This window comes from Protopterus annectens, chromosome 3.part1 (genome assembly GCF_019279795.1).
Source record: "Protopterus annectens isolate FY-2018-M chromosome 3.part1, PAN1.0, whole genome shotgun sequence".
Lineage (NCBI taxonomy): Eukaryota > Metazoa > Chordata > Ceratodontiformes > Protopteridae > Protopterus > Protopterus annectens.
This window is the reverse complement of record NC_056732.1, coordinates 503,433,277-503,460,193: the sequence shown is the minus strand read 5'-3', so window position 1 is coordinate 503,460,193 and position 26,917 is coordinate 503,433,277. Positions and strand designations below refer to the sequence as shown.

Here is a 26,917-nt window from a genome sequence, read left to right as displayed (position 1 = left end):
ATCAGAGTATTATTTAATAAAGTGATTCTGATAAGAGTTTCACTTTGGGAGAATGTTTTAGGGGTGAAAAGTAGTAGTTTGTTTTTTGAGGAGGTTAAGTCTAAGTTCATAGGTGATTACTAGGCTAATAGCACAAGAGCTTTTACAAGCTTAGCCAATAATACACATGATATAACAGTATTATATCTTAATTCCCCAGATATGGAATGGGGTAGTATCAGAAGTGGAGTTGTGAGTTGTCAAGCTAGGATTCTATAGACATACAAGATTCTTCCTTTTTAAACATAAACAATTCTTGAGAAATTTCCTGAAATTTGTATATCTTGGAGGCTGTAGAATCATTTGCTTATTGTATATATGACTTTATTAATTTCATTAATAGTTTCTTTCTGTTCTTTAGACATGTGATTTGTTCTAACAGAACTTTGAAAATGATTAGAAAGGCAAAGCACTAAGCACTTACTTATCTAGCATAGAAATAAACCATTCAATCTGTTGGGGTCAGCAGCTGAGCATGATTTAATGTAACTTCACTAGCAAAGACCAGACATTCTTCCAAATGTGGTAAGCCTAAATTAATCTAAATTATCTGTGACATTCCCCAAAAAGTTATCAGCAAAAATGTTAACCAATATATAACAATCAGTTATTATGTTATCCTCCACGGTAAGACTGATATTGGACTGTTCATCTTTCTGACAGGGTCTAAGATGCTTAAATAATATTTTTTGTTAATACTAGCATTTTTGCCAGTATAATCTCATATCTACTCTTTACAATGTTTATCCTTCACCATACGGGTACATTTACTTTCTGATAATGTGTTTTATTACTAATATTAGGGTACGTTAGGGTATTTCTTATATTCATAGCTGGCTTAGGCATGTCTGATGACCATGCTTTCAGTGAACAAGATGATCACCTACAAACTCTCACCCTCACACTCAGAGCACAGCAGCAAGAACTGACACTGTCAGTTACACTTTCTGACCATGCTTTCAGTGAATCAAGATGGTCATCAGACGTCATTTGACAATCTGAATGAAGCTGGTAACTTCCAGGATATTCTCACATCACAGAGGGCTGTTAACTCTAATTGGAGAGACTTATGTGAAATGGATGTCTCACACAAAATGACAAAGATAAGAGAATTGTTAACAAGCTCCCCCCTCCACATATCACCCACCAAAACCCCAGCAGAGAAGAAGATGAGAGTGGCACCCTATTCCAAAGCCGTAGATCTACCTGCATCAACAAAGAAGCAGTCCGGTCACATAACATCCTCAGCAATACCCATCCACAATAGATTTGCTGCTTTACAATCTTTGCAGGACCAAGATGATGAAACCTGCCAGTTCATCACACCTGACCCCTCAGTGGAAGATCTAGAGGCTTTAGAAGGATAAGCTTCACCTGCTTGTTTGAACAAGCGGGAAAGGTCTCCAAAGGATGGTAAGCCAGCCTGATTCCTGGTTAGTCCCTACACTCTACTGCCTTCTGTTCCTGTTGCACATGGGAGATTGGTTGGGTGGCAAAGGCAAAGTTAGCCCATAGGAGTAGTTAGCAACATAATATTTAGATGACTGGCATGTTAATGCTCAGAGTAAACTAAGCGGTAGTCTTTCTTCTTTACGTGGTTAATGATGTTATGCAGGGGTATTGGGGGTATAATATTTTTTTTTTTGGAAGAGAGGATGCTTATTCTTGGAGAGGAGGGGGCTCTCACTCTCCAAGTGAGTGGGGAGTACACTTTTATCCATGACTCTTCCTGGATCTCCTTCCAAGTAGTTAGTTGTTCATCAGTGTTCAGATTCTTTTAGCTTCTTTTCTTTTCTCTTTTCTCCCTGTTTCTTTCTCTTTGTACTTTTTTGTTCCTTTCTTTTCCCTGATTATTTTTCAGACACTTAGTATATTTAACCCAGTTGCACAAACTTAATAATAATATTACACACAGTGCAAGCACTGAGAAGAGGACCAGTAGGCAGGTAAATAGCTTTAGTTCTGAGGTCACATCTGTAACATGTACAATTCTGTCAAGGAATATTAGGGGGCTACCTTCATGGCACAAGATCAATGCCATCTTTGCTCTTTTTAAAAATATGATCTACAAGTGATCTTCCTTCAGGAAACTAAGTTACAGGGATCTTTTGTTAGGAGACTACATAAGAAATGGAAGGGCTGGGGAGAAGTGAGCTGTGTCCAGTCTACTGCAAGGAGCATTCCTATATTCATTCATCTGTCACTGCAATGGTCACCAATTTTAAAATTAAAATATGAGAGGGATAGGTGGCTCATGCTTACAGTAAGCATGGGTAAAGGGCTGTTACTACTAACTAACTTCTGCAGTCCAAACACAGAACCTATGGAATCTATTTCTTCATTTATTAAGGTTATTGATACACTGTAACTGGGCTGTTCTGCAGTGGTGGTAGAAGGGGGCTTCAATATAGTTTTAAACACTATTTGGGACAACATTCCAATGAGCAGAGTCAGAATTTCACATCTAACTCAAGCAGTTAACAATTCCATGAAAGATTTAACCTTAGTAGATATTTCGAGTGCACTACATAAATGGGAAAGTAGAAAACAAGAGCATGGGCAAAGGGTATATCTTCCCAAAAGTTCCTTGCCCAAAGAATAAAAGAAAGAAAGAGGGAGTATCATATTCTAGCTCTGAGTGGTGAGGCAAGCATAGTGTAGCAAAATACTATAAAATCAATGACATTATGGCTAAGGAATATAGCACCCTATACACATCTAAGTTGCAAACAAACAGAGGACAGAGATCGGACTTTCTGAACAAGATTCTTTTTCCTTAGATCTCACAACAGGATATGGCTTATTTGAACAGCCCCATTAGCTGAATGAGGTCTGTCTGATCTGCTATTAAACAGCTTTTGAAGGTTAAGACTCCAGGACCCAGTGACAAGTATCATATAGCAAATGGACAGGTGAAATTTGAGGTTACAGTCAGGGTGTCCCACAGGGCTCTGTCCTAGACCCATGCTTAATTAGATTGTATATTTCAAATCTTTTTTATCGGAGGTGTTCTACAGTCTCCATGCAGATTAAGTTTAAATGGGTAAATTGATTACATGTGTTGTGGAATGTCTGCAAAAGAAATTTAATAAATTGATCATTTGGGCACAGAGGATTACTTTTAAATTGGTAAACTGATTACATGGGTTGTGGCATGTCTGCAAAAGAAATTGAATAAATTGATCATTTGAGCACAGAAGAATAATATGCGGATAAATACTTCAAAAACTAAGCATATGAGATTTGGGAGACATAGACTGAAAGGTGAATATTTAATATAGGACACAGTGTTGAAACTGTAGATTCATTTAAGGACCTGGGAATATGGATATATACAGCTCTGAGTTTTTCTAATCATATCAACCAAGTGATTAATGATAGTTATTGAATGACATGTTGTATAGAAAGATGTATGAAGTCTAGGAAATCTGAAATTATAAAATCATTGTTAGTTAGTTACATTAGACCCAATTTTGAGTATAGAACAACAATATGAAAGCCTTATAAGAAAACAAGTGTTACTAAATTGGAAAGAGTACATCCGAAATATACTAAGGGCAACCATGGATGTGAAAATTTAAGTTATTACGAAAGACTAAAAATATCTGAACCTATACAGTGTCTCATACAGACATTTAGAAGCAGTGTCAGCTGGTGACTTCAAATCAAGGGGGGGCTACAGGAGACAGCTGAATGGGTGGGGTCAATGGGAATGAGTGTGACCAACTAGAAAGGGAGGAGCTATGCTCAAAACCACAAAAACTGTAACTTTAATTAAATACACTGCCCTGGGTGCCAAACCATCATTATGAGAGCTCAATTAAGAAAAAAAGGAAAGTGTAGAAGAATAAAAATATTTCAATCCATTGGCTGCATGACAGCTTACTTAATATCTAGATGGAAACAAAAAGGTTGTGAGGCATGAAAAAATAAATTACTTTTTAAATACGTTACTGGAATGCCAGTTAAAATCAAGTATAAAAAAACAAGCAGCACTCAACTCAAACCACTTCTCCTTGCACTCCAGTTCTAATTATAATTTATATTCAGCTTTATTAAAGTACCAAGTAACATGCTGAAAGTAGCAATCTCTGTGATACCCCCACTTGTAAAAATGTTTCTTATCCAAAAAAGACCTGCTGCCTGACAACAACTATCTACTTGTTTCATGGGGAAAACATGATCAAAGTAAAAAATTAAAAGCAAACAGGAAATAAGCTTAACATACATTGCTTAAAGGATTACTGCACAGGATATGGACCACACATGATAGACTGGCATTCTGTTTAGTTTGCAGGTAAAGCCTGTAATGAGCTCTTAAAATAATGTAATCCTGTCCTTTATTACAAATACTGTCATATACATTTCAATACCCAAGGCTTATATGTTATCTAGTTATGTAAGTATTCTCTGCATGGCAACAACAGAAAGGGTTTCAATGTTGGCAATTAGTTAACAGTATGCTTATTAAAACTTACTTGCATCTTACAATCTCAGACAAGCTTACCAGATGGTCGTTCAAGCATTGCTACTTAAACACAGAGCAACAGGCACTTTCTGAATAATAATAAGCATAAATCAACAGTATAAAAATATGACAGAAACCAGAACATTCTGCAAAATCAAGGACAGATGAAAAGCCATTGTAGTACTTATGTCTACCTTGGATGGAGGGATAGTCTGCACATTTACACTGCATAACTGCTCCTTGCCTTGCTTAGACACATCCAGAGTCACTACATGGGGGAGTGGGGAGCAACAAGTATGTCACAATTTGAAATGTCTCTGGCTGACTGCGATGGCTCTGACACATTTGTCATACCTCTCAACCTCAGAGCAAGAAATCTGGACAAAGCCATACATAGAAGTGGGACAAAGGCCCAAAAATAAGGACAATTTTAAATATTGCTCTTATAAACTTAAAAAGATAATAGAAAAGTAGGTCTTCCATTAGTATGAATTTTCTGAAGGGTATGAAATCTGAAACTGAAATGTCTGTCATTATTTTCTAACTTCAGTCTTTAATGATTTGCCACTAATTTGCCAGAAAAACACAATTTTATGAAAAATGGACCAAAAATGTGATTCAAAAATATAAAATAGCCACACAATACAGCTGGGAACCTGTCAAAGAAGGGACACTTTTTAATATTAGTACTGCTAACTTGAGCAGCTGACAAAATAAAAGAATCTACATGCATTTCTGAAATAAAAGCAATCTATAACTGATTATTACAGTTATTTATTAATTGTAAACCCTCCATGTTTTCTTCCAAAATTGCCATTTTGCAGAGGGATTATTAGGGGAAGAGCAACATTTTGAACCAAAATCGGGGACAGTTGAGAGGTTTGGATATGCCTAATTCTATAAAGCAATTTATTTGCATGTACCTCTCAACCTGTTAATGCAGGAAATCTGGACAAGGCCAAATATATGGGGGAACATATAAACAGTACTAAAATTTGCTCTTGTATAAACTGAGACAGTTGATAGAATAACAGGTCTTGCTTTAGCATGCATTTTTCTGAAGGTTATGAAGTCTGAAACTCAGTGTCTGTCATTATTTAGTGACTTCATTCCTAAATGATTTGAAAGAAAACCACAAATTTTATGAGGAACAAACCAAAAATAAGAAGGAAAAATCTCTTCATTCTGCAAAAATCTGGACAGTTGAGAGGTATAGTTCAGCCAGGGCTGTCTGAGTTTGCTGCCCATCCCCCCCTCACAAAATCATGGTCGAATGGAGCTTCCCCCCTACAGCCATTCCAATGAACCATTACTTGGCTATTTCACCCCATTTACCATAAACACTAACCGGGAAAAGCCAAAAAACAAAAACCATAAATACTAATGTGCATACTGCTTTACTTCTGCAATGATTTGGACTTCATTTGAAAGTTTTATTTTGCATTTTACAGCGCAAACACTAATAGATATCATGTCTGCTAAACAAAGCAATGCAGTCTCACAATGAAAACAGACTTAGCATTAAAACTTCTCTGCCATTGAAAACTCACATTCACTGAAACAGCATTGAAACCCACATTCAAAGAAAATACATTTTGCCAGTGGCAGATTAACTTTGGGTTTGGGCTGTTTTCAAATCACAGGCCCCTTGCACACGAAACATACACATGCTCTTTCATACACCTTCCTGATTGTATTAAATTATATTCCTTGTACAATACAGTACAGTTTTAGATGGTGTTTTAAATTTATTCTTTTGAAATTTTTCTAGTAAACAATGAAACAAAACGCATGCACCAGTAATGACAAAACATTTCCATCATAAAAGTCTACTCAAACTTCTACAGTCCACCAGTATCAGTGCATATGCACAATCTCTGAAGAAGTAAAAGTCCTCTAAATAATTCCATATTAAAGAGATCTGTAACTAATGAAGAAGTTGCTGCTAGCAAACAACTTTGTATTTCATTGTTTCATCTACAAATAAAGTGCCTGTTACCCTTGAGGAATAAATTGCCTGTCTTACACTAAAAATGATAAGCTAGCAATATTGCAATAGGGAATGGATGGCAAGCTGATAACAGGTTCATAGTTACTAGGTATCTTCGCCAAAGAGGAGTGCAGCATCCACCCCCTTTGCAACACAGTACAGTATCAGCAATGCATCTATCTACTGTGGGAGTAGAACCCACAGCCTTCTGCATCAAACACAAGTATACTACCTGTTGTGCTATTAACAAGGCAAACAGACTCAGCATAAGCAGCACTAAACTTCTGCTCCCCTGCAGCTCTCAGCTCCTTGTAAAATCTACTCACTCAGCTGTATCTCTGAACTTTGCAGCACAAAGAAATCTGGAAAAAGTCAAAGTTTATTGTGGAGGGGGGACAAAAGCCCAAAAAACAGGGACACATTTTAAACATTGCTTGTATAATGTTGGAAAGTTGCTAGAATAAAATGCTGTGTTACCACCATACATTTCACTGCCAAGCCTTAAACCCAGGACGCTGTGCAAAACAGTCAGAGCAATATACCACTATGCCAAATCAGCTGTTTTGTGAAAGAGGAAGATGGAAACTTAAATGGCTACCATTTAGTGAATTCAGTTCTCACCATAGCACAGCTGTCAATCTCTTAGCACAAAACACCTGAACAAAGCCAATAATGGGTGAATACAGCCCCCAAACATTCAGTGAATTCAGTTCTCACTATAGCTCTCAATCTCTTAGCAAAAAACACCCGGACAAAGCCAGGAATGGGGGAATATAGCCCCCAAACATATTCAGTGAATTCAGTTCTTACCATAGCTCTCAACCTTAGCACAAAAAAACTGGATGAAGCTAATAATAGGGGAATACAGTCTCAAAAATAGAGGCAAATTTCAAATATCCATCTTATACACTTAGAAAATTGCTAGAATAAAAGCTTTTGTGTTACCATGCACTTTCTGAAGAATATGAAGTCTGATATTCAATGCATGTCATTTTTAACATTTGTTAACCAGGAAAGTTTGACTTGGAACAAAAGCTAATTTTTAGCAGAGGCCCAGGGAGAAACACTCAAGACAGACACATGTCTTTGTAAGATGGGAGGACACTAGAGGAAACAAATACACGGAGGGCATACAGACTCCACAGAGAAGGTAAGGCACCACAGCCAAGAATCAAACCAGAGAACCTGTAGCTATCAGGCAACAATGCTACCACTGCAACAATGCACTACTGGCTTTGCAAGGACACAAAAATACAAAAAACACAGAATTTATGAGGAACAGACAAGTATGAGGAAAAAATCTGCAATGTTTTTACAAAGGGTGGTGGGTAGGGAATTCAGGCTCCTGCCACCTGGGCTCAAGGTACAGGGTTCAAGCCTTATTCTCTACCCACCACTATGTAGCAACTGGGGCATTACACACACTCACACACACAAAACCTGTCCTCCATAAAACGGCCGATCCATGAATCCTCCTGTTTGCAGCTAAAGTCCTCCACAAAATGGCCGCCGATCCTCTCCAGCTAAGTCCTCTGGCATCCTGCCACCGATCCTCTCCAGCTAAGTCCTCTGGCATCCTGGTCTCGAAATGGCCGCCAATCCACAAATCCTCTCCAGCGAAGTCCTCAGGCATCCTGGCCTGTGCATGGGTCTCCTGCAAGAGCACCCTGTCCCACAAGAAGTAGGCTGGAGCCACCATCCTGCAGGTGATGCAGTCCAGTGATCTTCAATTTCTTCATCTGTTTCTTCAGTCGAATAATTTAAATCTTCTATAGTTAATAAAATATCATCTGAAAAAAGCTGAATTTTAGATTGACAGTTCTTACTGATTGGAAAGCCATCATTTTTTTCATTGCTTATACTAATAGCTAAGGATTCAATAACTAATGCAAACAGTAGAGGAGAAAAGGGACCCCTTTGCTTTGTTGCTTTTGCTTAAAGTGAATCATTGAGAAATGTACATTCCATTTATAATATATGCTTTGGAATCTCTATCCAAGTTTATATATATATATATATATATATATATATATATATATATATATATATATATATGGGTTTAAGAAATTTCAATGAATGCACATTTCACTGAAACTCAAATGACTGAACAGAAATCACTGAAAGCACAATTCACTGAAAACTCAATTCACTGAAACACATTTCACTGAAAGTTATATATCGCTTTTTCCCCACTGTAGTGCGACCCTGTAGTTAGTATATATAGGAAGGGGGTGGGGAGCACAGCCCCCCCCCCACATTGGGGGGTGTGGGGGGTGTAGCCCCCCACATATTTTAAGTATATATTATGTTCGGAAAAGAGTAATATATTGGAATTGCAAGTATCCATGTATATAGTTCAAAATATTTAAAATATATGGGGGGCGGTGCCTCCCACACCCCCCTTACTATATATACTAACTCCAGGGTCACACTACAGTGGGGAAAAGGCCACATATAACTTTATTGAGTTTTCAGTGAAAAGAGCTTTCAGTGAAAGGTGCACACTAATTTGACTTTCAGTGAAATGTGCATTCAGTGAAATGTCCTAGACCTACATATATATATATATATATATAAATATATATATATATATATATATATATATATAAAATATATATATATATATATATATACACACACACACACACACACACACACACACACACACACACATACACACACACACACACACAGACACACACACACACACACACACACACACACACACACTCACACACACACACACACACATAAATGTATATACACAAGATAAATGTTAACAATAATTTCATCTCTTTATTTGCATTTGCTTCTTAGTATTAAGCCAGTATTGGTTACTTATACTTATAGATGTTGCATAGGAAATCTGTATGTTTTTAGGAAGTTATATGATTGTTACACGATGAAAGAGTTTTAAATTGTTTAGATTTTATTGGCTACAGATGTCATGTGATCACCGTCTTTTGATATAAAACAGTTGTTAGAACACGTGTCTTTGCACTGAAGAAGAGCTATACCCAAAAGCTGTATACTCTGTACATCTATACATTTTATTAAAGGTTTTACAAGCTATGAGTGTTTCTTGGATTGAACTTGTGATGTGCTCCAATAAAAATTATCCAGTTTATAGAGTCTGTCATTATATTTGCATACTACAAATGTATACATTCCTTTGGAGTCATTAATAGTTTCCATGACCCTAGGCATTACAGCAGATTTTCTCCAAAGTATATCAGTTCCCCTCCTCTTTTTTGCTAAAAGAAGCAGATGATAACATTTCATAACCTAAGTTATTTAGATATTGTATATCTTTATGTATCAAGTCAGTCTCTTGAAAGAATATACTTTTTATTTATTTAACATTTGGTGACTGGGAAAGTCCAATTAGGACACAGCCTATATTCAATGAAGGCCCTAGGAGAAATGCTCCAGGCGCATGTCTTTGGAATGTGGGAGGAAACCAGAGCACCCAGAGGAACCCCACGCAAATGCAGAGAGGACATGTTGACTCCACACAGAAGGCATCCCAGCCAAGAATCGAACCAGAGAATCTCTTGCTGTGAGGTAACAATTTTAAATGCTGCGCCAATGCTCCGCCCTCATCCATTTAATTTTAAATATCCCCTTCATGGTTTCCTTTTGTTGCCATTGCTTAATCAATTTACATTTATAGATAACAGATTAAAACTTTCCATATTGTGTGTTTAAGATTTCTTTTACCAAGAGATAACTAGACAATTTTATCCACCATATTAATATAGTTGCATATATGACTCTAATGTATTCCTCCTTCACTATCTTAACATTCCACATCTTTTTAAATTTCTTCCTTTCTACTGTGACAATAGGAAATACCGCCAGCCATGCCAGGAGAAGTGGGGCAGTGGATGTGTAGCATATGCCAGCACAGCTAGCTGGAATTTTGTAAAGAATTATATGTCATTTGTGTTGTTGTTGTTGGTGTTGTTGTTGTTGCTGTGTCTTTCGGCTTTTCCTGGTTAGGGGTCGCCACAGCGGAACTCCGGTCCGCTAATGATTGGCAGTAGATTTTTACATGCCGAGTTGCCAGCCCTGACGCACAACCTTCAATGAAGGTATTTCCATTCACGCACATCTCCACACAGAAGACGCTTTAGCTGAGAATCGAACAGGACAACGTCTTACTGTAAGGCGACAATGCTACTAATTTGTAAAGTTGCTTGTGTTAAAATGTATCAACAGTGATTCCAGATGATCTAAAAAGAAATGTACATGATTTCTTGTAACTGTTTAAATGTACACATTGTAACAGCATATTTTGGAAGATAGGAGGTTACTCCACCTGACTTTGGAAAAATAATCTTGAAATTAAATTACTTTATGGGTTTAAGCCATAAAGATGATAGCCCACAGTTTTGAATGCAGCCAGAAATGCAATGTCTGTACTAGAGGATAGGTTGCAGCTCCTGTAGGAAAAGTGGAATGGTTTTATTGTTTTATAGCTTCTGTATGCTTTAATAAAACTTAGCTAAACATCTAGGGTGTACTGTAGCATATAGTTGATAAAGCCTGGCACCTTCTAGTGATGGGGAATAGTGAGGGAAACAGAGTCAGATGACCAGATGTGTGATGTCATTCTTTAAGCCAGAAATTATATTTAAATATCAGAAGGAGATTGCTCTCAGCATTCTGTATTCTGTCTTGGATCTGATAATAAGGACCACTCACCAGCTGTATCTGGCCTTGCTCTATTCAGTAAGTAGGAACAGTAATTCTTTAGATAAGTCAGGAAAATGTAGTCAGAATAGTTAAGCATTGTTTTTTTTCTGTAACTGTGCGACTCTTTCCAGCTGTGTTATTTTCAGTGTTTCCTATAATTGAAACTCTGGGGTTTACTGTAAATAGATATTTAGTATGTTCGTGTTCTTTTATTATTTATTATTAAATATACTTAAACTTTTCATTGTGGCTGGTCCTTTTTAGAAAATATTTAAGTTTTGAGAGTATTTGCACATATTTATTTGGTGATAACTCTGGCTGCTCCTAAAAGCCTGGCTGTTTGGTCAGCATTACCATTTGTATTATTTATTTATTTGTTTATTGTTAACTGGGTATGTCTGCTGAGTCAAGACCCAATTTCAATGGAGGCCCCGGGAAAAAGCCTCAGTAAGAATACAATTAAATCAGAGTTAAAAAATTAAATATTTAGAACAGGATAAAATATTTTAACAAAGAAAAAATATATATACATTAATATTAATTTATTTATTTATAATTAGATACCCTTTTAATAGCCTTAAAGTAACTGACTGGTGGCAGTGGATCTACCTTATAAGCTGGGAAAAGTTGTTAGAGCAGGTAATCTGTGCCAGCCTTTCCCAGGTGTGTGTGTGTGTGTGTGTGTGTGTGTGTGTGTGTGTGTGTGTGTGTGTGTGTGTGTGTGTGTGTGTGTGTGTGTGTGTGTGTGTGTGTGTGTGTGTGTGAAAATGAAATCTCAAAGAGTATGTGCATCTACTACTTGTGCAGGGACGTGAAGCACTCGTTTCACAGAGAGAGTTATAGAAGACTTGGCTTGGGCACTCAGCTAAGGACTTGACTCTGAAGCTGTGTGGAGCCTTACTAAGAACCTGGAGGGAGACAGAGATATCCAGGCCCCAGGCTGACTGTGTTCCCTGTGTGCTCTTAAGGGAAATTGTGCTTGATGCAGAGAAGTCAGCATCTGGAAATACTGAGTGTATCTATTTGCATTCTAAATGAGCATCACTCTCCACTGTCAGTGAAGAGGATTCAGGCTCCTTGATTACTGGCCGAGAGTGCTGATGCCAAATCTACAAAGTAAACTACCAAAATAGTGAATAAAACTGTAACTGTACATATTACTAATATAACACAACCTACAATTAATACCAAAGTTCAAATGGACAAGCTGCTATACTATCTACCTACCAATACCTAAAATTTCATAAAAAACTACAGTGACTGACAAGTAATATAATATCATATATATAAGTTAAAAAATAATACTATTTCCCACCCATTCCTATATAAGTGTAATAATCCATTTCTATTAATCACAAGTAATAAATAATCAGACAAATACTGTAGTACATGTGTGTATATGTAATAATAATATAATCATCTATTAAAGATTCCTAAACTATTCACTCATTTAATATTGTTATAACAAAATATCTAACTCACCAATTGGAACAGATGGGGATATGAAGAGATAAAGGTATCTGTAAAGATACTGGTGACAAGCAATCTTATTTTACAAAACTATTATACAGTAGGAAAACTAGTACATACATACATTTATCATGCTAAAGTTATACACTACTTTATAACTCTAAAGCTCTGAATTAAATTTACAAGTATCTGTATCTTAAATATGTGCAACACTCAATATGATAAATATCAAATTATCTAAAAATCCTTTGACTAATTCAAACTTAAAAAAACACGTACATTACTAAGGTCAAAAGGAATATCACTCAAGAGAGTTAAAAAACATTTACAGCCTATCCTAATCGAAGAGTTACAGTGTGTTCAGTTTAAACCACATCCTCCCTTTTGGGTTCAAACATCTTGAAAAATCCACTCTACCTTTTATCAAAATAAACACATTGACTCAGCAATAAAACACTCAAATTCCATATCTGACCTATGAAATTATTCATCTCAGGTAGTCTTAGTGGATCCAGTGGCCAGCAATATGCAAAACGCTTCAAGGTTCATGTGAGTATATTTCAGATTTCAACTTTCAGAATCTTTTCTATTGTTTTTATACAACTTTCTTTATAAATTGTGTGAGATCTTATGCATTAACATTTCTGTCATATGTAGGTATATGTAATGTGTATCTTTCTTATAAACATTTTACTATTTAAATATCTATTTTAATATATTGTTCTGCCTTATTTGCCCACTGATACTCAACCTTATTTTATATAACTTGCATTTCTAAAATCTCCCATCGAAGAGTTATTTGATTGTTACTACTCTTTTTTATTAATATTACATAAAGGATATTTCATTCCTTGTGCATTTGCATGTTAATCATAAGGTGCTTACCCTTACTTATTAATTCTAGTACTGTATGTAATCACAACTATAAATAAAATAATTCCTGCTAGTCTAATTTAGATGTGTGCCTTTAGCAACTGTGCAGTGTTGTTCTGGTCTGAGTTTCATATCCAGACATCTGTATTTAATTACTGCATGTAAAAATGACAACTCACAGCATACAGCAGCTGCTAATTTCTTCTGTAGTTTTCTCATTTTTCTTAATTCCTCTAAAGTATTCTAATCAGTAATAAACATCAACATATACTCATTCTCATTAATGTATACAATTAGGGTTAATAACACTGCAGAATAAGGTATTGCCCTTCAGTAAAATGCAAGCAAATTATATGTCTGTGATATATGTCAGAAACAGCACAACATAAAACATTACTATAGCTTTTGTTTTTCCAGTTCTTCACTAAGTAAATATGTTTAAGATTTTATTTTGAGTAGATTTTACACATATGCACATGAAAAGAACTTGAAACCTCTTCTCTTTATCATTCTGACTGCAATTAAGGCCCTTCCTGCTTTCACAAACTTCAGTGATGAACTTTGAACTTGAATAGGACCCAGATTTTCATCAAAACAGATCAAGAAACAGGTTGGAAGTAAAGTAAGCAAGTATATAAAAAATATATAGGTTGTCTAATGCAAGTTGGCAAAAGACAAGTTGATGCAATGTACATAAGAACATGTAACTGTTTGTTGCTTTTGTAGTATGGCTTCTGCAAGCACAGTGTATATATATATGTATATATATATATATATATATATATATATATATATATATATATATACACATTATTTTTAATTATTTTATTCATGATGTTTTATTTTGCAACCAATTATTACACATTTATTCAAGGTGCATGCTAGCTGAGTATGTAGCTTTAAGTGCAGGACTTGGCTTCATGACTTGTTTTCAATTAAGGATTGGGTTTTGGTTATAAAAGCCTAGCTGCTCTAAATGCAATGGTTCTGATGATGTCTTTTACTTGTAAGATGAAAGTCCTAAATCTGTTTGATTTTTTACAACAGCTGTTTGTTTTTAAACTTTTTTAATCTGTAAGACAGTAAATGCCTTGTGGATACAGGTTCTGGTCCCCTGGAGCACCTAATTTATTTCATTTATTATTTATTTTTTTTTTTAAGTTATTTCATCAGTGGCAAGCAAGATTTCCTTTTACTCATAACTTTACTGGAATAGTCTTTGTCAAATCTGATTACATGCCCACCTATTTTAGCAGCGGGGCTGGACCAGACTATTTTTAATATTTGGTCTTTTTCCATGCTGGACATAAACTTGACAATTATTGAGCATGGTGGTGAGTTTTATTCTTTCATGGTACCCTCAAGGATCTATGTGCCTTTCCAATCCTAAGTGTTAAAGTTTCAGGCAAATTTAACATTTTATGCAGCCAAGTTGTTAAAAAGTTTATTATATTGGCTCCTTCATATTTTCAGGTATGCCATAAATTCTGATATTATTTTATCTCAGTCTATTTTCTAAATAAACAACTTTATCTAAAAGACAGTTATCTTGTTTTAAAAGAAAATTCAGTCTGACACTCACCTTCATTTCTTCTCCCTTCATTATTATTTAAAGCTCCTTCTATACTGCTGATATGCATCTTGCTGTTTCATAAGAATTTTTAAATGCTCCATCTTATTTATGGATTCTTCTTTGCAGGTTTCTATTTTAGTGTCCAGTTTGTCCATTTTTAGTAATGCATACTGCATACTAAATATTAGTGACTGGAAAACTATTTTTTTACAGAAGAATCCTGAGTACCATTTTTTGAGTGACTGATATTGAAGTCTATTCTCTCCTAACCAAGCAGATGAAAATCTGACAGGGAAATTATAGCTTTTGAAGAACTTCTAGCTATAAATCATTTCTCTAAGTACTTTAGTGAATATAGATAGCTATTAAGTATGTTCAAATTCTAATTTTATGATTAAATATTTTGTCAGAGAAAACTTTTCAGTCACAGAGCTTTAATCAGTCATTGTTCTCAATTAGCTATCTTAGCCATGCCCCAAGATAGTTCTTGTTCACACCGAACTGTAACTTTACTTACAGATGCAGCTTCAGGTATCTCTCCTTGCAATTGTTGACTATCAAAGTTTTCAAAGTTTCTGTTTTTTTGTAACATAATTTGTTATGTCACTTCTGTTTGCTCATCTTCTTTAAATGTCAATGCCTTTCTTTTACACAAATTGTTGTGTTTCCTTCAGTACAGCCTCTCATCTTCCCCATAAACAACTCAGGAACTTGGTTCAGAGGCTTGTCCAACTACTATAGCTTCAGAATAAGAATTTTTCAATACAGGACTGGTGGTGAACATATATTTATTAAAGTAATTTTGAAGCTCTATAAACTATTTTTTTTCTTTTTGCTCCCCTTTTTTATATCAGCTCAATAGACTGTAATTTATGTATACATTTTTAGAACAGCAGGAAGAAGGATACGGTGGGGCAATTATATTAACATTGATATTCTCTTTAAATACCAATGCTGCTATACTTGTATGTATGTCTTTTGTACAGTTCAAAAGTTAAAAATAAGAAAAGTAAAAAAAGAAAGAAAGATAAATGGTGTGCGTGTGTGTGTGTGCATGTGTGCATGTGTGTGTGTGTGTGTGTGTGTGTGTGCGTGTGTGCGTGTGTGCATGTGTGCGTGTCTGTGTGTGTGTGTGCATGTGTGTGTGTGTGTGTGTGTGTGTGTGTGTGTGTGTGTGTGTGTGTGTGTGTGTGTGTGTGTGTGTCCGTAATCAAGAGACTAAATGAGGCTGGATGATAATAACAGTGGACACTTTTATTACTTCTAAGAATAATGATTTGTTTATTTCACTCTTTTGGTGCTGACAAAGTGAATACCTGCCTGTATTCTGAAATATAAAACTACTCACAGGAGAAAGGGCAACCAAAACTATCATTAATTCTTTATTATATGTGAGCTTGTGATAGGGAAACAACTTTCATATTAAAAAGATGCACAAAGATAGAAAAGAAAAGAAAACAAAGTTATGATTTACAGATGATGAAGATAGATTTCAATATTTTAAGTACTGAACCTGGGCGGAATTAGTACACACGTGTTTTAAATGGAGACAAATGACAACATTGGATAGGGAATCCAAAGTACCACATTTTGTGTGTTGTGATAGGGAGTAAGGTGGTAAACAAAACTGTGGGTCTAGAAAAACAAAAGAATGGAATTCTTTATCCTGTTCCTTCATTATACATGGTAGCAGGTGTTTGCAACAAGCTTATTAGGAATAAGACAGGTTGAAATCTGTCATCCCACAGTGTCCTATGAATATACATTCTTTCAAAATCACAGAAGTAGGAAGCTAAAACAGCATGATGTAAAAGCCAGTGGGGGTGGGTTTGCTGACCAGGGGGATAAGTTCAATGCAAAGTATTTTGTACTCCTCTAGACATGCTTCTTGATCTTCACTTGGAATAAACATTGCTTCATTTACAAAGGAGATAAAACATGACAAACTGCAATGTTAAGTTGTCTAAATATCATATCCTATGCTGATCAAAGCCCCGTCTCATCATTCTGTATGTTAGAGACTTCTGAGGTGTGATCTTTGCCTAGCATGGAAGACATCCCTGGACACTGTTTTGATTAATCTTTTGCAAGTCTGCAAAACAAACATCATCAGAACTACTGGATTAAAAAAACTAAATTTTGCTTGCAAAATAATTAGGGCATATTGGAGAGACAGATATGTTTCTCAGAGAATAGGCTCCCCATCCATGAGAAGCAGAGTTTCTCCTTATCCCCATTTAAGTGCAACTTGGACCAATGGAAGGGTACTCAGAAATGAATCCTGGTCTAAATCCTATGGGTATGATAGACAGAGTCAGTTAGTAAATCACCCCCTATAAATCAAACTTGTGGGTCACACTTTGGTTACATGGCTAGGCTTTTAAGAGCCCTAGTGGTTGTTAGCCTAGTACACAACTATAAACCTATCAGTGAAAATAAATATTACTGTGATAAAATTTACAGTGACATCATAGCACCAAAACCATTTAATGGATTCATGCCTGCCTAATGTGAAAAAAATTATAAATATCAATGTGGAAGCAACACACACACATGTATATATATATATATATACATATATATATATATATATATATATATATACACACACACACACACACACACACACACACACACACACACACACACACACACACACACACACACAGGTTCATAGGTTCATAGGTAGGTACTAGGCTATTGGCCCTAGGGCCTATATAAGCCTAGCCAAAAAATGTACCGTGGCTTTCGCCACCCAAGAAAATTATTTTCCTGTGCCCCTGTTGAGAAGAGCCACAGAAGTGATCCGTGGGGTGAATTTCCCATTTTCCATCCAATCAGCGCATATATATATATATATATATATATATATATATATATATATATATATACACACACACACACACACACATACACACACACATGCATATATATGCACACACACACACATGCATATATATATAAATATATATATATATATATATATATATATATATATATATATATATATATATACACACACACATACACACACATACACACACATGCATATATATGCACACACACACATGCATAAATATATATATATATATATATATATATATATATATATAAATATATATATATATATATATATATATATACACACACACACACACACACACACACAAAATGCTGGAAATAAAGTATGCAATCAATATGAAGAAGTCAATAACAGAGCTAAGAAGACAATAGGAAATATACACAATCATTGCCAGGTAACACAGGAACTGTGTAATTCTCAGTATATGCAGTTGTATGGAGCCCATATGAAATATTGAGGGTATCTGAGAAAATACCATTAACACATGTAAAACAATGGGATGGAAGCCATCTGGAAAATGAAAAAGTAAAACAAAGGAACCTCTGCAGAAGAAAAAATAAGAGGATAAACTAATAATAATAATATACAATCGTATGAGAATAGGAAGGAGAATGAGACATGTAGGCATTTTCAAGCATATCAAGGCTGTATGCATGTCTAAAATAATGGCAATAGTCTGAAAAAAGAAACAGGTGTACAATAAAAAGCCCACTGCTAAAAGGTGGAGATGGGAATGCACTGAGGTAATGCAAAGAAGCATTTTCCACAAAAGCAGTGTTTTGATAATTTAAGAATAGCTTCTCTGAACAGGTGGAAGATTCAGAGATAGCAAACAAATTTACAGAATGGCACTGATATGAAACAATTCAAACGAATAATTTATAGTGCAGATTATTTACTAAATGTGATCACTACATTATCTAATATGTGAAGTAGAGCAAAGTAGTTTAGACAAGGAGTGCTTTTCTTTCCTTAGGGTGTGCATATGCATGTAGCTGAGTCTTTATACTATTTATGGATTGAGGGACATTTCTTATCGACACCTTAAAATTAATATTCAGTAAATAGTTGGCAATGTCAATATCCACTAAAACAGCAAAATATTAGAGGCTTCCTCTGCTTACCAATGTCATGCAAATCAGGAAGGAAGGTGGATGGGATATCTTCCAGCTGAGCCTGCCATGTAATGTTCACTCCTAAATGGTTCACAGTCAAACAACCAACAGACACAGTGGAATCAGTACATACTGGGACTGAAACTGCATTCTTCACAGAATTTATCTGGAAAACAGAAATATCAAACAACATTTATAAGCATAATGTATGCATTTTGTTTGACTGGCACATGCTGTAGTATATAATCTTTACAGAAATACAAGAGTTACAAGATGATTGCTGTCCGCTCACAATCAATTAGTTGGTAACGGGTAGAAAAGACAATCCCCTGGATTCAATAAACTCCATGAAGGAATAGCGCTATTCCTGCATGGAGTGGTTCATGTCCATTTAGCATTAAAATTAACAGCAGCTACCTTGCATATTCATGAAGGCGTGCTGCTGTTAAGGCTAAATGGACATGAACAGTGAACGAGTGCAGAGGGCATGTTTAAGTAGTGGCTGGACATTGAACACACCCCCTGCACTCAAAAATAAAAAAGAGTATTTCAGTGCCCGCGGACAATGAAATAGCTAGGGGAGCAAAAAACTATGCATGGCACTTTGAAAGTGCTGTCAGTGTCTGCGGAGACTGACAGCTAATAAAATAGCTATGTCAATGTCCAAAGACACTGAAATAGCTTGTAGCTTTGTAAGGAAATGCAGGGGATGTGTGACAGGTTCTGTCGCACACCCCCTGCATTGTTAAAGTGCCATACAACTGTACAGGTGTCTGCAGAATGCCCAGATTTCCACCTCACATACGTTTCATCCTTCTAGAGCAATAAAGCAGTACAAAGCCATAAATAACGGGGGGACAAAGCCACAAAAATAGGGACATGTTAAATATTGTACTGATAAATGTGAAAGCTGACAGAATAAAAGGTTTGCAGTAGGAAGGACTTCCTGCAGGGTATGAAGACTGAAACAGAAATGTCTGCCATCTGAAAGTGTCGTATGGCCATCGCCGTCAACTCAACAGGTTTATGTAGAATCCCCAGATGCCTGCCTCACATACCTGTCAACCTCCTAGAGCAAGAAAGCTGTGGAAGGCCAGAAATAATATTTCCATACTAAGGAATGTTTAAGCATAGCTGAGCAGGTGTGCCCATTATCGCCCTCCACTTAGCATTGCTTAAACATCCCATAGAAGATAAATAAAAATATATAGCTGAAATCCCCAAACTGAGATAGTGTAGTGGTTAGAGTCCTGCCTTTACATGCAGACATTCACACCACAAGTACCAGAGAGGCAAGTTATTTTTATATGGGAAAGCAGTGTTAAAATTATTATTTTCAACTTAAATTATCAAGTAACTGTTTTTTGTCAACCAAGGGTTGTGTAGCTGGTGTAAAATTAAAGTGTTGAGTGCATATAACAAGTGAAATCACCCATGTATACACAAGTGTTCCATACAGTATAGTCACACCCCTTGCTAATGTAATGAAAGCACATAGAGGGATGTCATGTAAAGTAAATCATATACACTGACTAAATGAAGTAATTTTGATATTTTCTAAAAATGAAAAGTGAGCAATCGTTAGAAATGCTAATTAAGCATCATTTAGATGTGAATGCTAAGCAGCAGGTAGCTCAGTTAAGCAGATTTGCACACTGGTAAGCAGTGCTCAGCAATTACCCCTTTAAGCACTGTTCAACTCAGCTTAGTGGATTTGCACACTGCTTAGCGAAGCTTAACATGCTCAAAATGGTCCAATGACAGCAAAGGGTGGGAATATCACCTTATTTAAGAGGAGCAGGTGGGAATACAGCCAGAATTTGTTATAGTTCATCTCTGCAGGTACTATGGCTGGTGTAGGTGAAGGAGCACGCTTTTGGGCATGGCACTAGAGCATTCAGTAGTCCAGGATCATGGCTGTACTCCTTATAGAAAACCATGAGGAGAGACTGATGCAGAGCCAGTACCAGGGCTCACAATACAAAGTGGAGACTTGGAACTGTCTCACACGTGATCTCACCAGTGCTACTGGCATCCTCCAAACTGGTAAGCAGGTACGGCACCACTATGCTGACCTAAAGCAGAGGAAGGGAGCACGCTTGGACCAGTGGATCCAAGATGCATGGGCACAGAATGCTCCAGTAGTGAGTATCACTATCAAGTAGTTTTGTAGCAGATAATAGCCTGAGAATGTGATAGACAGGTATGCATAATGTTTGCTTTTCTCCCCTATAGCTGCAGCAGAGAGGGCTTGTAACATAGAAGCCCATGCCGACATGACTGCTGAGGTTGCACTTATAGGCTGGCGAGTACAAATCTATTTTTCAGTATATTGTGCAAATAGCTAAGAAGGAGTACATTGCTTACTGCTAGTAGGTATACTGTTACTGAGTTAACTGAATAAATAAAAAAGTTTGACCGACTAATAATGATGTGTAATAAAGATCCCTACAAAAAAAACTGTTGTGTTTACTCTGGTATGTTGTTGTAGACATATAGAATGTATACAGGTTCTTTTCAGCAAATATGGCGGCAACAGCATCCATTAACTGAGGGTTTTCTGGGAAACAGCTGTTAAGAAAAACTGTAGATGGTGGAGCTGTAAAACAAGATCTAACTAAAATGTGAAATATATACTGCACTAAGCTCTGAGCACTGAATAGTAACATGTAAAATTTCAGTGTGTTCCATCCAGCATTGCCTTGTGTTAACCTTTGCTTTCCAAATTGTAGTAATCCAAAAGATTAATGGACAGCACAATAACTATCTGTCATGCATGCATCACAGGATTACAAGTTCAGACTGTCTAACCAAGAGACTATTAGGCAGAAACCAGTGAAACACAAAACAGCAGTTCCCCAGTAGCTCAGTGTGATGAGAAATAACTTAGTTGTTAATTTTGCACACCCAGACATGGTTCAAATTCAGGGAGTTGTACTAAGATGTGTGCATATCTAAACACAAGGAATCAAGAATAAATGCAAAAACAGGTAGTGTTAACAGATTTTTTCTGCACAGGTTTTACAGGTAAGGAAGTGTTGGTAGTAGCTGTATGAAGGGTATACTATTAAACTATGTACAACTGTTCAACTGTCCCACCACATGCCTACAAATAACAGCAGCATAGGTACATAAAACATGCACTCTTCCTGATACATGTCTCTCAAGTGTCACATTGTCATGGCTAGTGGTCACTGCTACCAATAACCCTGGACACAGATAGGAAACCAGTTCATGTATGCCAGTAGCACACTCACATAACAGCAGTTCAGGGTACCCCTCCTATGCCAGATATGTAACCCTGACATGTATGAGTCCCCTCTAGTCATGTACCCAGAAGTGTCACAGTCTGTCCCATACCATTCTAGGTTGACAGTTTAACAAGCATGTTCATGCTACAGAAGCTATGGGCCATAGGCAGATGTAAAGTGAGGGCAGACCCATAGAGTAATGAGCAGTGCTGTTATGGAAAATAGAAACATAAGCAGTTGTTAATGGACTTTTTGTCTCTCCCCCCACCCCTCATCTGGATCAATACTATAATTCATATACTACGAGTATGTTGCTCTCCAAACCTAACGTTGGGACTTGTGTTCTATTATTGTTCATATATTTGATTAGTTGCATGTTAACATACCTGTTAAAATACCATTGTTGGTGGCTTGTTGCCGTCAATGTTACTGGCATGCTGTTACAATGCATACTTTTGTTCCATTTATGCATGTGTGTGTTTTGCTATGCAACTGTTTCAAATCTGTTTTATGGGGTTAATTGGATCACTCACGCATGCTGTTATAACTAATCGTGAAATGTTTTTTCATGACTAACCAACATATTTTTTAAAACCTCAGCACCATAGTATGTTTGGGAAGACGGATCCCTGTAGATCCACCTGTCCTGCCTCATCTAGCCATGGCACTGGGCCCCAGCACTTCTGGCAGCCAACCCGGAACTTCCTCGTCCATTGATCCTGCACCACCTTTGGGTGGAACCACCTCAGAGGACAGGGCCCACCCCCCCCCCTGGGACCGGGCATGGACAGGAGCCTGTCATCCGCAGTCAGTTCCGGGATTTGGTGCACAGTGCCATCTGAGCAGAATTGGGTGGGCAGCTGTGCCAGATTGAGGGCCACCTGGTGCACCTCAAGAGGCAGGCCACCCTCCTCTCCAGCCCCCAGCACAGCCATGTTTGGGGCCGTGAGGGAGCAGTGGTGACTGCCCATGTGTGAGGACCTCAGTCCCACTGTATCCATTTGCGGGCTCATGGGCATCAGAGTCCCTACCACCCTCCCCGTCAAAGGTGTTTACCCTCCTCATGTGTCATATACCATCCCTGTCTGCTGTCTTGTCTGTCTGTAAATGCAACCTATCCCACCCAACCTACCTACAGCCCTTCCCCAACATTCCACTCTCACCTAAAAAAAAAGGGCATCTGTCCCGCAAAAAAAAAAAACATTTCCCCATACATAGCTCTACATTTCACCCCATGTACAGTGAAACTAATCAATCAACCCACAGATTATTCTGCAAAAGTCTGTCACCAGCACCACTTCCTGTAGGGTGTGAGGCTGTAAATTCCAAATTCTACACATTATTCACAGCTGTTGCTGCAGAAGAAATGTAGAGCTATGGTCCTTTCCTACACCTGTCCTGCACATCCCTAGCTGATGTTTTACCTACTGCTTGCCCCATTTCACCACTTTCTTATCATCCTTTTTTTTCTTTTCTTTAAAAATATTAGCGTGGGTGTAAGCGGGAGTTAGAGGTGATAAGCAAAGCTAACAGGACTTAACCGTCTGTTAGCATCACTTAGTTTCACGAAAAACTGTGCAAACCCATTTACAACTGCTTAAAAATGCTTTAATCAGTCTGTGTACATCAGCCCTTGTTCTGCCCAGCAACAACATAATCAGCCCTGCCAAGTCTCGAAACGAGGACACTGGAACTGCAATCACAGCCACAAGCCACTACACCATCTGAGCTGTGGGATTTTGTAATGCTTTTACAAACATATCATTCATTCTGGTCAATTAACATTAATGAAAAAAAATCATCACTTCCAAATATGGAACCCAGGACTCTGTGCACTACAATCACAGCAACATACCTTTACACCTTCTGAGCTGTAGGAATTTGTAATGCTTTTACAAACATATCATGCACAACAGTCATTCAACATAAGGGGGAATGATATATCCGTAGTGCCCTTATATATATATATATATATATATATATATATATATATATATATATATATATATAGACATATATGGATATATATATATATATATATATATATATATATATATATATATATACACACACACACACACACACACACACACACACACACATGTAGATAACCAACCTCTTACTGCAAGACAAAGTGGGGGGATAAGGGGCAAACAATAATGACATCTTTGAAATATGGCTTTCATATGTGTAGAAGTCTGCTAGAGTGGCATGATATGCTTTAACTTACAATTCCAGATAGGTTCCAGGTCTGAAACACAAATGAATGTCATTATTTACCGATGTCAATGCTCACATCATCCCAGTGTTCCTAAGAAACCCACAACTGTTATGGGCAACAAACCAAACATATCAGCCACGCATCCAGACAGTGTCTAGACATCTGGACAGTGGAGAGATATGACTGCAGTCATGTAACATAATGAAAAAGCCATGACAGCTGTCAACCATGTCACTCAGCACCTTCTGAACTACAACATGATACTACCCCAAATCAGCTCTAGGCAATTACCCATGTATATCCAAATATATCATGCACTACAGGGATGGAACTGTAGGGAGAAGCAGATAGTGGTGCAAACATGTCCACCCTCAACTATTTGCACCACAGTCACAGCAACATACCAGTATCCAAAATGAACTGTAAAGTAGAAAGACTGTTTAAACAAACATATCCTGATTGCCAGTCACACAATACACCAACATATACTGCCCCAATGCACAGTGTACTGGGAATCCATATATATTCATTTATTTATTTCCAGTTTGATTACTGGGGAAGTCCACTGGGACAAAAGACCCATTTTCAGTGGAGGCCTGGGGAGAAAAGCTCCAAGATACATTATACAGTTTAGATACAAATATACAAAAGTGTAAAACATACATTATATAGTACAGTTACACATAAGTACATTCAGTTTCACTCATAGTCAACAAAATTCATTGTGGGTGGTCTTATGGGTTATACAGTTTCATTTGAGCAAACATTCTTATGTATTAGGTGTGAAAACATTTTACATACATACATTTAAGTAAATGTGGATACACTTTGCATGCACACTTTTAAAGTAAGAAGCTATTTACAATATTTACAAAGTTGAGTCATGTGATAAGTAGTTATAAGAAATGCAGAAAGCTTAGATACACTCACAGGAAAATAGCTATGGGAGATTAGAGACCACTTTAGGAACCTGAGAGAGAAACCCCTGGGGGCATATACTTGGAATGATTAGGTGGGGTGAAGGCAGGTACATTTCCATTTTGTGGACAGGTGTTTGAAAAGCTGGGTTTTGAAATTTTCTGAGTTTGGTATGGTTCTTAGAGTAGAAGGAAGAGAATTCCATTTTTTGCCTAGTGAGACAGAGCGGAGAAGTTGGCCAGCTGGACGTTTGGGTTTGTGGATAGCAATTAAGTTTTGATGTTCAGATCTGAGAGTTCTGTTGGGGGTATAAGGGGGAAGGATATTTGTTAGAGATGGGCATTTTGTTGTGTGAAATACAAGTCAGTCTGTGCACAGTGGTGAGTTGGATGTAGTCTAAGTAGTTTGGGAGTTCAAGCCAATTTTGGGATAGTAGGATAAGGCAATGATGGGGTAGAAGTTTTGGATTTGGTGGCAAATTTAGAGAATTTATTGTAGCAGTTTTCTAGTTTGGAGGTGATAGAGGAGGACAGGTTAGTAAAGAGAGGGGCTCCATATAATAAGGAAGGAAGTAGATAAGTAGTGGCCAGAGTATGCCTAGTAGAGTATGAGAGAATGTGATTGTTCCTGTACAGCATACCTAGCTTTTGGTGGATTATCTTAATATTTTGTTGAATATGGATATCAAACTTGAGCTGTTCATCAATAGCAATGGGCCAAAACTAGGGACATATGTTTAATATTGCTATTATAAAAGTAGAAAGTTGCTAGAGTAACAGGGTTTGTGTCAGCATACATTTTCTAAAGGATATGAGGTCTGACACTGAAATGTATGTCATCATTTACTGACAGAAATCCTCAGATCATCATGGTGATTTCCACAGAAATACAAATAATTTGTGGAACAGACCTAAAAAAAAGTTAGCAATAATCCTGGACATTCTGAAACAATCCAGCCAGTTTACAGGTATGCTCATAACCCCTTAGTGTAACTAATCAAGCTTAATAAAGTGGGGGGAGAAAGCCATGAAAATAGGGACATATCTGAAATACTTGAGTAGATAAGCTAAGGCACTTGCTGCAGTAACGTCTGTTCTAACATATATTGACTGAAATAGCACAAGTGCAAGACTCAGTTACTTCTCAGTAGTTAGTGAGTTTTATCCTCACATCATCCCACTGATATGTAATAAATACACAACACTTATGGGGACCCGACCAACGATATGAGCCAGACAACTGGACACCCTACACATATCTGGGCATAACAGTAGGGAAACTACACTGAGCTGCTAAGCATGTCACCAAGCACTGTCCAAACTACAGTCAGACTGACACAACACTACCCCAAATTAGCTATGGGGAATTATATATGCAGTTGCAAGTATATCAGGCACTACAGGGATGTAACATTCATGAAAAACAGACACCGGTGTGA

General features: G+C 37.0%; 1 protein-coding gene across 1 annotated transcript in view; it reads right to left on the bottom strand.

Moving 5' to 3' along the window:
- Positions 1–26,917, bottom strand: part of TG (thyroglobulin) — a 2,464,750-nt gene that overhangs the window by 1,918,473 nt on the left and 519,360 nt on the right. The window contains exon 19 of the mRNA XM_044066937.1: positions 19,099–19,255. Within this exon, the coding sequence (XP_043922872.1) occupies positions 19,099–19,255 (157 nt within the window). The remainder of the gene's footprint in view (positions 1–19,098; positions 19,256–26,917) is intronic.